The 12201-nt window shown below is 39.2% G+C and overlaps 1 protein-coding gene across 4 annotated transcripts in view; it reads right to left on the minus strand.

Annotated features, from left to right (window-relative positions):
- Positions 1-460: 460 nt before the first annotated feature.
- CAPRIN2 (caprin family member 2) overlaps positions 461-12201 on the minus strand; it is a 34690-nt gene continuing 22949 nt past the window's right edge. For 3 of the 4 annotated variants that reach the window (XM_080391156.1, XM_080391159.1, XM_080391158.1), the window contains 8 exons: positions 11980-12090; positions 10183-10293; positions 9395-9547; positions 6285-6468; positions 4567-4752; positions 3558-3658; positions 2750-2816; positions 461-1374 (listed from right to left, as the gene is read on the minus strand). In XM_080391156.1, the coding sequence (XP_080247282.1) occupies positions 806-1374; positions 2750-2816; positions 3558-3658; positions 4567-4752; positions 6285-6468; positions 9395-9547; positions 10183-10293; positions 11980-12090 (1482 nt within the window). In that variant the 3' untranslated portion in view covers positions 461-805. The remainder of the gene's footprint in view (positions 1375-2749; positions 2817-3557; positions 3659-4566; positions 4753-6284; positions 6469-9394; positions 9548-10182; positions 10294-11979; positions 12091-12201) is intronic. The other variant, XM_080391157.1, reaches the window with a different exon arrangement.

The following is a 12201-nucleotide window of genomic DNA, read 5'->3' on the forward strand; positions in this document are numbered from 1 at the left end:
AGGGAAGGGAAGCCATACACATCTGTGCTTCACAAGCATCAGTTTTAACTTCAAAATACACTGCAGCTGGGTAACAATGGGAGCCAGCCCTCCAGTGACCGTTTTGAGGTTTAAGAGTTTCAACTACATCACTACTGAAGGACAGGTGATGTGACTAAGCTATATCTTGACAGGATATGCATTTAAAGTAAGCAGTCTTAAAGAAATATGTAGCATTTAGCTTCTAATTTCTTGTTCAGTTAAAAAGGAAGCAGGTAACGAAGTGTTAGATTCATTTTGATCAAGGGAACACTAGAAAATGGCAACCACCAAGAAAACTCATTTGAACTATATAGTTTACATTGAATTATTGAAACTTGAATAACAGTTCTATGTAATAAGCATGTACACCCCACACCAGGAATAAGCTCTGGCTGATTTATTTTTAAAATAAAGACCACTGGCAAGATTAATACTAAAATGCATATTAACTTGTTTTATTGAGGCACAACAAGGCATTGTGAATAGCCCATACTTGAGGCAATCAATAGTGTAGTAAGCTGGACATTAATACAGTTTAGGGTAAGTGCAAACAATATACATTCACAGCTTTACTAGCAAGGCTACATCACAACTGATTAAAGTGCCAAATTAGTGCTGATTCAGTACCCCAACTCCATGATTTCACCTTGCATAACAGGACCATCATTTCCCCCAATAATGGAACCACATATCTTCTATAAAGTCAGTAGTAAGTGCAAAGCTAGTCCCACCCCCCTCCACCAAGGTGTTCGGAGCAGCTCTTCTGTAAACATCGCACTGGATTTTAGTCCTGATAAAGGAGGTATCCCGAAAAGGTGGAGTATTTCCAGCTACTTCCATAGATGGCTCCTCGATGCAGACGCAACCAGATCTGATCTCCCTGGAACAGCTGCAGGACTGCATGATTACTAGCCGTTTCATGATCAGGAGCCCCATCATTTGCATATGCTGACACTAGGACCTCTTCATTCTTCATAAGATTCACATACAGGGGAACATTTACAGCCAGTTTCAGCATGTGGAAGATGAAGACATATGTACCATTCACTGGACAGTTGAACCTACCAAGCTGGATATCAAAAGTTTCTCCAAGGTTGTTCAGCAACAGATCAAACACAATTGGCTGGTCTAGAGTTCCAGGGGCCAAGTTAGATGTTCTGGCAGCAGAGAAGGCAACTCTCATCTGCTGCGGAAGGGGGTAGACGTGCACTGGTAGTATGGTGGCAGCTTGGCTTGTCACTGGCATATCAACAGGGGTGATGCTGCGGGAGTCTCCCTGCCCAGAGTCCCCACTGTTAAAGGTTTCATTGTCTCGTTCTGGACTGCTCACCTGAGAGGAATCACTCCACCCTGCTGTTAAAGATCATTAGAAATGATATTAATGAGTACTATAACAGAAGGATAATATTATGCCTGCAAGTGTATAGGCTCTGCAACAGATTTGTCTTTCAGCTACAGCAAGTTGTCAGAGGGTGCCAGCGAGAACAGAACTTTGAAGCTGGTTTATATTCACACTTGCATTCAGCAAAACAGGCCATCATTAACTACAAACAATTACTTTTCATACCAATAAGTAGGAGAGGGTAGTAGCTTGCAATAGGTTTAGCTTTATTATTTGCCACGTATCAGCATGAAGTAGTCATTTAGTCACCTTCAAGATCTGAACTTGCACTTCAAGTAACATCAATACTGTTCTTCTGGAGTTACATAGTATCAGATTATGATGCTAGAATATTTTCAGTCTCAAGAACCAGAATTGCTTTTAAAGCTTTCTGCACCCCCCTGCCCAAAATGAAGCTGTTTCTCTTTTTAAAAGTGTACATTAAAAGGGTCTAGAATGAAAACATTAATAGGTCTGAGAAACACAAAGCAGTCACACTCAAGTGGCAAACCTTCGTTACTTCCACAGGAAAGAAACACTTTAAGATACCCAATAAAACTAAAGTTGCTGTGGTATCTTAACATCAATATGGGTACTTCTGCCAGCTGTTAATTCACCACAATCTTGTCTTTCAGTTCTCTTTCTGAAGTACATTCTATGAGTCCTCCCTCAGACTGAGGACACCTGCTTTATCCTAAAACAGTTTCCATGGTATGCCATCATTTCCCTTTATTCTTCAAAGCAGCAATCTACAGCTACTGTTCGTGTCACTTTTCACTTACAATACTAAATCCAGCTTTTTCCAGCACATACAGTAGGATTAAATCATCCTGTTTTTACAACTTTTCAAAAGACATGCTATTCATGCTTGGATTCAGACAGCTAGTCTTACACATTTCTTTCAGTTTTGTACTCCAGCATGGAAGTACATAGTAAAAGCTATATTCCCAAACTATTTTTCATAAAAAGTTATCTTCCAAGGTTTCTGGGATCTGATAACTTATCTAGAATCAGGGGGGACTGTGCAATTAACAGAAGAAGCCAGAAAAAGCATTGGAACCATTCTGTGCATGTGTTACTAGTCAGTGTATTTGTGAAGAAAGTCTGGTGAGGTACCACCGTGTCAGAACTTTGACATGTGAAGGCACCAAACTGAGAATAGTGAAGTTAAATCTGCTATGCAATATTAAGAACAGTACTTAAGCTTCCACCTAGCTTGGTTAATTTATACCAAGCTTGATCCATTTGATCAGTAGTAGTACACTTTTTCTTGCTATTCACAGTAACACTCCATCTGCTACACCCAAGCACGTATACGTACCACTGGGAACATGATGTTAGTCTTACCTCTTGAATTTGCTCGAGGACCACTAGTTATCCCACCTCTTTTATAGCACTGCTGGTAATTAACATCCTAGACAAGAACAGAAGTATTGGGAAGATTGCTAAGCAAATCTGAAAACAGTTGGGCCTAATACAGTACTTTTCATTTGCACAATTCAAGCTCTATTCTAGACAATGGAGTTCAGAAATAAGATGTAGATAAACAGCCTTATTTACCTTAAATTTAATTTCATACAAGCTATTGCAAAGTAAAGACCTATTTTGATGCTGGTTCTGTAAATTAAGCTTCTGAACTATATGCTCAGTTCAGTTTGAGTAATACCTTAAGCCTCAGGTCTGTTCAAAGTCTGTACAGAAGAATATATCTCATGTAAAAGCTGAAGACCCTCCTCCCACCAGGATCCTTTGCTTTCTTACACGTTTTTTGGATTTTACTTATTTTGCCTAAGCACCTATTCAGTCCCATTTAGGAGTTCATTATGCTACAGAGGCACTGAGTGCTGACTTTAAAATCCGAATTAAAATAGACTTATTATAACACACCTTATTTGTTATCTGCTTGCATTTCAGAGATTCTCTTCAGACTAAAACTCAATCTGTCAGAGATTTTGACCTCTGAACTCTTGTCTGAATGGATTTCCCATTTCAACTGCCATCTACTGTTCCAAAAAAAGGGTTTTGTGTAGGAAAAAAACTAACCTCTAGCTTGCTGGGAATAGTTCACCTGTTAAGCTAATGAAAAGCTACAGTATTGGAGACCTAGCTCCTGTATAGTGCTCAAAAGGCTACTGGAAACAAAGTCAATACTCACCCTCTGAGAATATGGCATTCCAGCATAATCTCTACCAGGGAACTGCAGCTGGCCATAGTTGCCATTACTTATTGAAGGTGAACCTCTGTAAGCATCAAAACCTGTTCAAGTAAGATTGATTATTCAGTATCATTGTTTGGTTTACAGTACAAGTCCAGAATGCAATTAGAGCTCCCTTTTGGCAATTACCATGTTTATTAAGTTATGCAATTACACATCCATTCTTTAGTTCAGAATTTGAAGCAGTCTCAGTACTCCCATAAAGAATGCATTTCATTAGCTACTCGGAACTACCCACTGTGGATGTATCAAAACTACATGTGTATAAGTATTAACATGAGACCTTAAGAGCTGCCTGTTTGATACTAATGGGACTGCACAGAACAGCTGAGAAAAATCTTATCTCTGGATCTAGCAAGTTAACATAAAGTTAAGAAATACTTTCTTCTGCTATTACAGATGCTTAGCTATTATTGTTACACATTTAGGTGCTACTATAATATTTATCCTCTTTAGGTATTGGACTAACTACCAAAGAGCAGCTGCAAGCAGTTTAGAACCAGATACTACCAGACCCTTAACTGCTGTTAAGTTAGACCCATACAATTCATTGGCTGGTACATGCTCCTACAAGGTATGGAGCATTTTCAGCCCAGTAACTGAAACAAGTATCACAGAAAATGCCCTTCCACTTCAAAGTGGAATAGGCCACAGCTACCAAGAACTTCAAGTTAGTATCTGCTTAAAGTCAGCTTAAGCTTTCTGTAATACTTCAGCTAGCAGCAGAATAGCAACTGATTTGCAGAGACTAAACAATCCTCCTCTTAAGTTTGTTATTAATCCAGAAGGGCTCTCCACTACTGGAAACCTCTCCCCCATCCCAGTTTCTGCTGGTAATATTAAAGACAGCAGTGTTAAGAAGAGTATCTTGGGTTGGGCAAATACTGCAAGTGACACCTGAAGAGAAAATACACAAGAGTTTTTAAGGTGTTAATAGATACAGACATACCTTTGTACCCACCAGGGGAGCGATACGAGTTAGCCAGTGACCTTCCACCTCTAGCAGATCCTCTGACAGACCCACGACTGTTAAGGTAAGGCTGAGGGGGTCTGGGAATAACATTAGTCTGTGCTGGATAAAAGGCAAGGCTACCATTGCTAACAGGAACAGCTCCATCAGGTTGGTAATTCACTGCTTAAAACAGAAGACACAGATGAATTCAAAGCTTTTAACTGTAGTAAGCTACCACACCTAGAAGCACTAGAAGCAATGGCAGCATTAGGAGGTTCAGAGACTGATTAAACTGCTCCGAATATCCTGTTCTTCTGCCCCTTCATTACTTCAAATAAGTGAGGATCCTCCCCTTTAACAAGTATTGCACTCTATAGAACAAAGTATACTGTAGACAGCCCAGGTTGTCATTGTAAGCCTCTGATGCATCCAGCAAGATTCAGTTGCACAGGTCAGAACAAGCTTGGTAGCAGCATCAAGAAAACAAAGCTAGAATAAATTTGAGTTAACACCTGCTTAAGACTTTTCACTTGGAACCAGCAGTTCCAATACACTGATAAACTAGGTCACCTCAGAGTCGACATCCTTCAAAATGTTAACACAATCTTATCTAGATAGCAATGAGACAACTATGGAAAGCTAGATACTTGGGTTCAGTCTCTTCAGACCCTACCACGTGTTATCAGGCAGTTCAACCCCAAGTAACAGGTATTCAAGAATGCTTTTCACACGCCACTTGATTGCATAGTAGTATTAAATACAGACTTTGCAGCCATGAGTGTGCTTCCACTGGCCCATACTTTGTATTACTCCATCAATCCAAAAAGCTTAAAACTGCACAAGGTTAATCAATAAATCATGATGTTCCATCAAAAAACTGTGTTGAAGGTTGATCACCTGTAGTCTCAGTGATGACAAGGAGCATTCAAGCTACAAATGCTTTCCTGACTGCATGTAAGTATACTCATTCTCTGGAGCTCTTAATCTTTTATGTCTCACTGACTTCACACAATATGTCTATTTCTAGTATAATACCCATAAAGATTTCTCTGGCAGAAAACTAGTTTTAAATGACCTTGAGTCACTTGGTTAGATAGTCTTTTAAATCCAGATCCCTAGTTTTGAGCTTCCTTTCATCCCGGAACCTGCTTCGGGCATGTTTAGGGGCTAGCTTCGTTTCAAGTTTAGCATTGACTTTATAAATTTACCTGGCACAGTATCAGAATGTCAAGCAGGTCAGTTTCACATTGACTAAATGAGCTCAAGACCACAGTTAACAGAAGTTTAGTGTTCCACAGGTAAGACTGAAAGCTTATTCCAACTTTATTTAGCACTCAGCAACTCCTAGCACTACTATTACCAGAGACCAAGTTAATGGTTCTAAATAAGTATTTCATTGTTGCTTCAATTCAAAGCAAACAGTTGTCTGACTGAATTTCCCACCTGCTGGGAAATTCAGGCACATCCATGGAAGTAGTATAGAAACTAGTTTGAAGCAGCCTTTCATCCTGCTAGCAGTTATGAAATTAAGTTTACCTACCATACGGTCAACTTGATTAAGAGCTGATGTAACCCTAAAGTTAGCAGGTGCTACATAAGTGTTCAAGAATTTCACTGAGTTACAACTCACAGCACACATTGGGGAATTAAAATACTACTATAATCTGAAGATCTTTAAAGACCACTTGACATACAGATGCAAGTACAGTTCTCACCTGAAGAGAGAGATTCTTGTGAAAGAGTTGTTTGTTCTGCAACATGAGAAGACTGCAGCTGGCATTGAGGAGGAGTCTGTGTACTTGCTGTAGAGAAACTCTGGTTATATCCTGCCGAATATGAAGAATCCTCTTTAATTTCCTGGTCTTTACGTGGCGGCAGTGGTGCATTCACTTTAAATACCTACAACATGTTTAAAGACAAATGCTTAACACTACCAGCTAAACCCTGCCTAATGCCACCACCCTACTACACTGTGGTTTAAATCCATACACCCAGATCAGTTTCAGAACATCAACTATTTCTTAGAAATAATCAAGAACACTGTACTTCATCCTTTTCCCTCTTAGTAAAAGAGCTTAATACTGTTTATGTAGCTACTACCCAAGAAACATAGCTTGATACAGCTACTGAATTTGATCAATGGAACAGCTGCCATGCCATAAGCTATTTTTCTTCTATGGGAAATCCATTCTTGAATTCACCGACTACCTGTCCTACAGCTTTTAACCTATGGCTGTGACAGCCTATACCGAGATGAGATATGGGAAGAATTTGGGTCTTTACACATCTTGGAACCCGATGCAACACTACAATCCACTCAAATACCCTATTAGACAGCTTTCACCCCTTTGGTAAATTGAGCCTTAACTTCCTACTCATTTTAGGTTCCCTCGGAGGAAATATGTAACCTAGCAACTTGTAATTCAAAGTTTAACATTATAGCCTGAGCAGTACGGTGGTACACAGATATTACTGTTAGTTAAATCTAACCAGAGTTCAGTCACTCCAGTTATTATTGCTTTAGAGCCAATAATCCAAAGTTACCAGAACTGATGCTGTTAGAAGTGACAACTAGTATCAAGATCAAACAGGGAGAAAAAAGTCTGGTTTCAGTAAAAAGGATCTAAATTTCACATAAAGACCTGTCAGCAGTACTGATACTGAGTCCAGAGGTGTATCTGACCATTTTCCAAGACTATGAACTGTTTGAAGACAGACCAGGACAAAAATACAGGTACTTGCAAGGGACAGCTTCATAGCATGACAATTCTTGCCAGTTGTAGAAGCCTCTATAATTAAAATGGGAAATGAACACTTTTTCCAGGGTCAAGAAACCAAGTGCTGCCTCTAAGAGAGAGAAACCCCTTGTGATACTGAGGTGTCAAGTATAAATTTTGACCCCTTATAAAACACAAATTCTGTCTTTCATTTTACCAGATGAAGTAATCCAAGTCATCTAAAGCAATCCTCTTCCTAAAAGAAATTTAAGGATGCTGTGCAGTCAGGCTATCAATACCCAAATCCTGGAGTATTTGTAGCAAGTGGTCTACTTTTTCCTACAGCAAGTGTTACAGGCAGAATTCCAAGGACTAGGGCTACAGGCGGGATCTGCCTTTAAACTTTCATAAGCACAAAGGCAGCAATAGGATGTTCAGACATCTGAGGACACGTAAGCAGATGCTTCCATTACTGTCACTGTACTACCGCTATTTGGCAAGGAACCATCTGACTTCTGGCTACCTACTGAAACCCAGTGGCTGCGTCTGCTTGGCAGCAATGAGAATCTAAGCAATGTAGAAAGAAAACCCTGCACTACAAAGTTAGACTGCTACCACAAGAGGAATTAACATCCTAGCAATTTAGTGACTGTCTGCCAGTTTGACCCACAAATCCCAAGAAAAATCTTGAACATTTAATATGCCTGGAAACACCACAGCATTCATTCAAGTGAGCTTTCGGTGGTACTGTTATGATCAAAAGCACTCTGGACACTACATTCAGATATAATCAGAATGACTGAAACCAAGACTCCATATTTATATCATGACAGATGCTTCTTATAGACTGGGTCCCCAAAAAGACTGTGGATTCCTTGATAATAGATAGCATGCTGCTATTTCTCCACTTTCATGAGAAGTCACCACCTAGCCACTTGGCAAAATTTAAATAGATCTGGCTTAGAAAGAACAGCCTCCCTGCCACCACTTGCATTATTTAAAATGTATATTAAAATTCTATACCTTTGAGGACTGTTCTACAAATACAAAAAACCAAGAAGAGTCATGTAGTAATTTACTACAGACCACATCAGGATGTCATAGGTATTTTAGTTCTTAATTCCTGTGCTCTGAAAGGCTGTTAGCTACCTTCTTCCACAAAATCCTACTATATACATCTCAATACTGCAAGATTCAGATTGTCCAAGCAAGTTGTGGAACTGCACTGCTACATTTGTTGAAATAGAATGCTTTTGGAGAATCTCAATCACCACTTTTAAGCAAGAATATTAAATGAATGTTTCTAACACCTTCAGAAGACATCAGAAGAGTAGTCTGACTAAGTACAAGGAAGGGAATATTAACAACTAAATGGAGATCCATCCTCCAAGTCAGTCTAAACTTGCACTGCAGATTACTAGACAGCAGCAATGGTAGTAATGTTAGAGAACATTAGTAATGATGTACAGCCTGAAAAAAAATAGTATCTATTTGCAAGAAATGCCACTCAGTCTGTGTGGACTATTCCCTCGATATCTATATTGAGTACTTGTTAACAAGATAGACTGGTGTAGCTTAATAACCTATCAAGGACACATTTTCCATTATTCCAGTGGAGTTTAGTTTTACACCACTAAAGCAAACTCTTTCTAAAGCCTGAACTGATCTTGCTACTTTTTAAAGCTTTTAGTCCTAACAGCTATATACTTCAGAATTCCCTCTCTCCTCTGCAGTCTATTTGAAATTTATGCTTAAGAACAGTTTAAGCATAATGAACTTTACTCTGGGGCACAGCTATAAGTCTGCTTATTTCAGGTCTCACTTCTCCCTTTTTAGTTCCTTGAGGCTACTAAGATATCCCAGTATTAGGTTTTGGGATTATACAGAGCAAAACCAGGACCTCTGTTCCTAGATGATCTGTTTTAAGTTCTGACAGCACTGGAGAAGCAGGGTTCTAACTTACTAAACTAGGTTTTTTTAGCATTAAAACATCATAATGATCTATCATGTTCTGTACTATATTAAGAGAAGCCAGCTACCCAGTATTAGGACCAAGTTATTAGCATTACCATCAATTATTCTTCTGTGGCCTCAAGTTGCATACTTACAGTCTGCATAGCCTGAAAGGGAGCTGCTGTTATTGTGACAGAACTGCTACTTGCTGGAGGAGACTGAAAGCTTTGCGCTGGTGGCACTGGTGATATGGAGGTGCTTGAAGTAGGCAACGGTGACTGTGGCTCACTTGGGAGGGGAATAGTTGCCTGAGGCAAGAATAAGTGTAATGAAAGGTCACTTGATAGTTATCAGGCAGTAACAGAAGCAGTTAATATGTTCTAAAGCCTAGACTGACAGAAGTCAGCAGTTTCTACAGGATGACATTTGGACACAGTAGAGCTACAAAATAGCTTTTGCTTACAATTTAAAATTTTGCTGTGCATCCTCAGCAAACAGTACTTCTATTGCAATCTCTGCTGATTCAGAGAAGTGTGCCTATGAGCTACTATACATACCACTCATTGTAATAATTTCACAATAACGGGACATAAGGTATTTTTCTACCACTAAGGAAACTGATAATGCCTGCTGTCCTATTTATTGGAAGATTATTGTCTGGCTGATATTAAAATTGACTTCTCCTTTCTAAAGGAACTCAGGAAGTTTAGGGGTTTGATTTTTTCCCCTCTCAACTTAGTCAATCATGTTTCAGATTAGAAACAAAGCTGAGCTGTCCAGACAAAGTATTAACCAGCATTAAGTCTCATCTGTGCAGATGGCAAAAAACGAAGTGTTAATTTAGAATACCAATATTTATAGGAATCAGAAGTCAAAAGGAATGTAAGGCTTTAGACATTTAAGCAATCAATATTTATCCTCAACTGTATTCATTATAGCTCACCTGGGCAATTTCAATCTTTTTGGGTATCAGTGGCTCAGAAATACGTGAACTTGTCTGATACAGTGGCTGAGATGTAAATTTCTCAGTCTCTTGAGAAAGTGATGCTGATGCCTAGAAGAAACCATATATGCACCTGCTATTACAAGAAGTATTGCAGGAAGCACAAAGTTCTGCTAGAGCTATGACATACCAGTATATAAATTTAAACAAGTGGATCTTGAAAGACCACGATAAACATTAAGTCCAAAGTAAACATACTAATATTAATCTCAACCAAAAGCTTCAAGTACTTAGCTTTAGATTCAGACTTGGATCACCCTTCTTACACAAGAGGTTGTACAGCTAGCCCTGCAAAGTCAGGTGAACTGTAGATTGCTTCAAGCAGTTATTTACAGTGAAGTCTGACACATAGCTGTCTCATTAAATTACACAGAAAGACATCTCTAACATTAGGCTTCTGGTAAACTCTGTTGAACATAGCTTCAGAGCCAAACTTTTGCTTGCTTTTGCAAGCTTTTCATATTCTATCTTTGACTCACACTTGTAATGCTAACTTTAAGAGTTGCTTATACTTAGATACACAGCCTAGGGCTAAAACCCAGTCCCATTCTCACTATGTATACCATCACAGACAGATCAGACAGATCTGGCATGCACTTGCATACCAGGAGAGTGCACTGTCACTGTGTATTCCCTGGTTGGGCTGAGACCAAACAAAGCTTATCTACTGCTTTCCACAAGAAACTGCACTGGAGAAGACAAAACACCACATTTCAGGCTTAAGGGAGTGGAGGTGTGCTGGGCATAAGCAACCCTAATTCCAAACAATAAGTTTGCAAAAAACTCAGAACACTACTAAATAAGATGTTCTACATTATAACACAGCACAAATCTTCTGGATGCATATTAAATAGCAAAAGTCAATCCTTGTCAGCCCAACAAGTCTTATGACACTGTAGAAGTGAAGAGAAGGTGTCAAGAACCAGGCCAAAACTATTGCTTCAAGAGACAGCAAGACTACAATATCCCGATCAGGACTGTTATATTCAACTATATAGTACATTAAAGGATAGAGTAAATGCTATGCACACAGTATACTGATAGCATGTACATCAACAAAAATGTTTTAAAAGCATGAACATCTCTCCATTATAATCTATATACACTGTATTAGAGAGTTCAAGAGGAAAAAGCCAACTGTGTTTCTAAACACAGCAACACTCAGCAAAAGATCTTTAAAACAGTGATCTGCATAAGTAGAAACACTATTTTCAGCTCTAACCAATATTTGAATGCTAGTTGAAGATTTAACTGCGCATAATTACAGTTAAGCAAGTTTGAGGTCTTGGCTGAACACCGCTAAGTCAGATTCCCAGTATTTCTTCAGTTAATGCCTGAGAGAACACATCTCAGTCTTCAGCTTACACAGAAGTCTGCTATTTCATAACAATATCCATCCCAACTCATGCATCCACTGTTTTGTCATTAGAAGGAGTATTCTACACTGTAACCAAAGCAAATATTTATGCTGCTCATATGTTCCCACAAGAATGTGCACCACACTTTTTTCATCCCACAGCCTTCCCATTTCAAGGGGCAGACTGTTCACTTTGCATTATGCATTATTAGGAAAGTTTTCCCAACCTTCTTCAAGTATTCCATAATGTCAGCTATACTATTGTTACTTGGCATTCTGCCCCTGTATGTTGTTCAAGCATAGTTATTCAGGAGGGGCCTCACCACAGCCTTCTGTTAAGACAGATCTCTGAATGGCAGTGATATCCCAGGGTATATTACCTGCGGTGTCTGCGATGCCACCAAGTCTTCAGTTTCAGAGCCAGAAAGAGCCTGATCAGCAGATGCTAGGGAAGTATTTGAACCATGCAATGTCATGGATGAAGGAGCAGCCTTGCACAAAGAAAAGAGGTAAGGTTTTGAAAGATTACCTTAAATGTTGCATTTCACTGAAACCCACACTGGGGCATTTCAAAGTAAACCTCAGAATAAGGCAGGAGGTGA

The sequence above is a fragment of the Falco punctatus genome, assembly GCF_963210335.1.
Source record: "Falco punctatus genome assembly, chromosome: 6".
Classification (NCBI taxonomy): Eukaryota; Metazoa; Chordata; class Aves; order Falconiformes; family Falconidae; genus Falco; species Falco punctatus.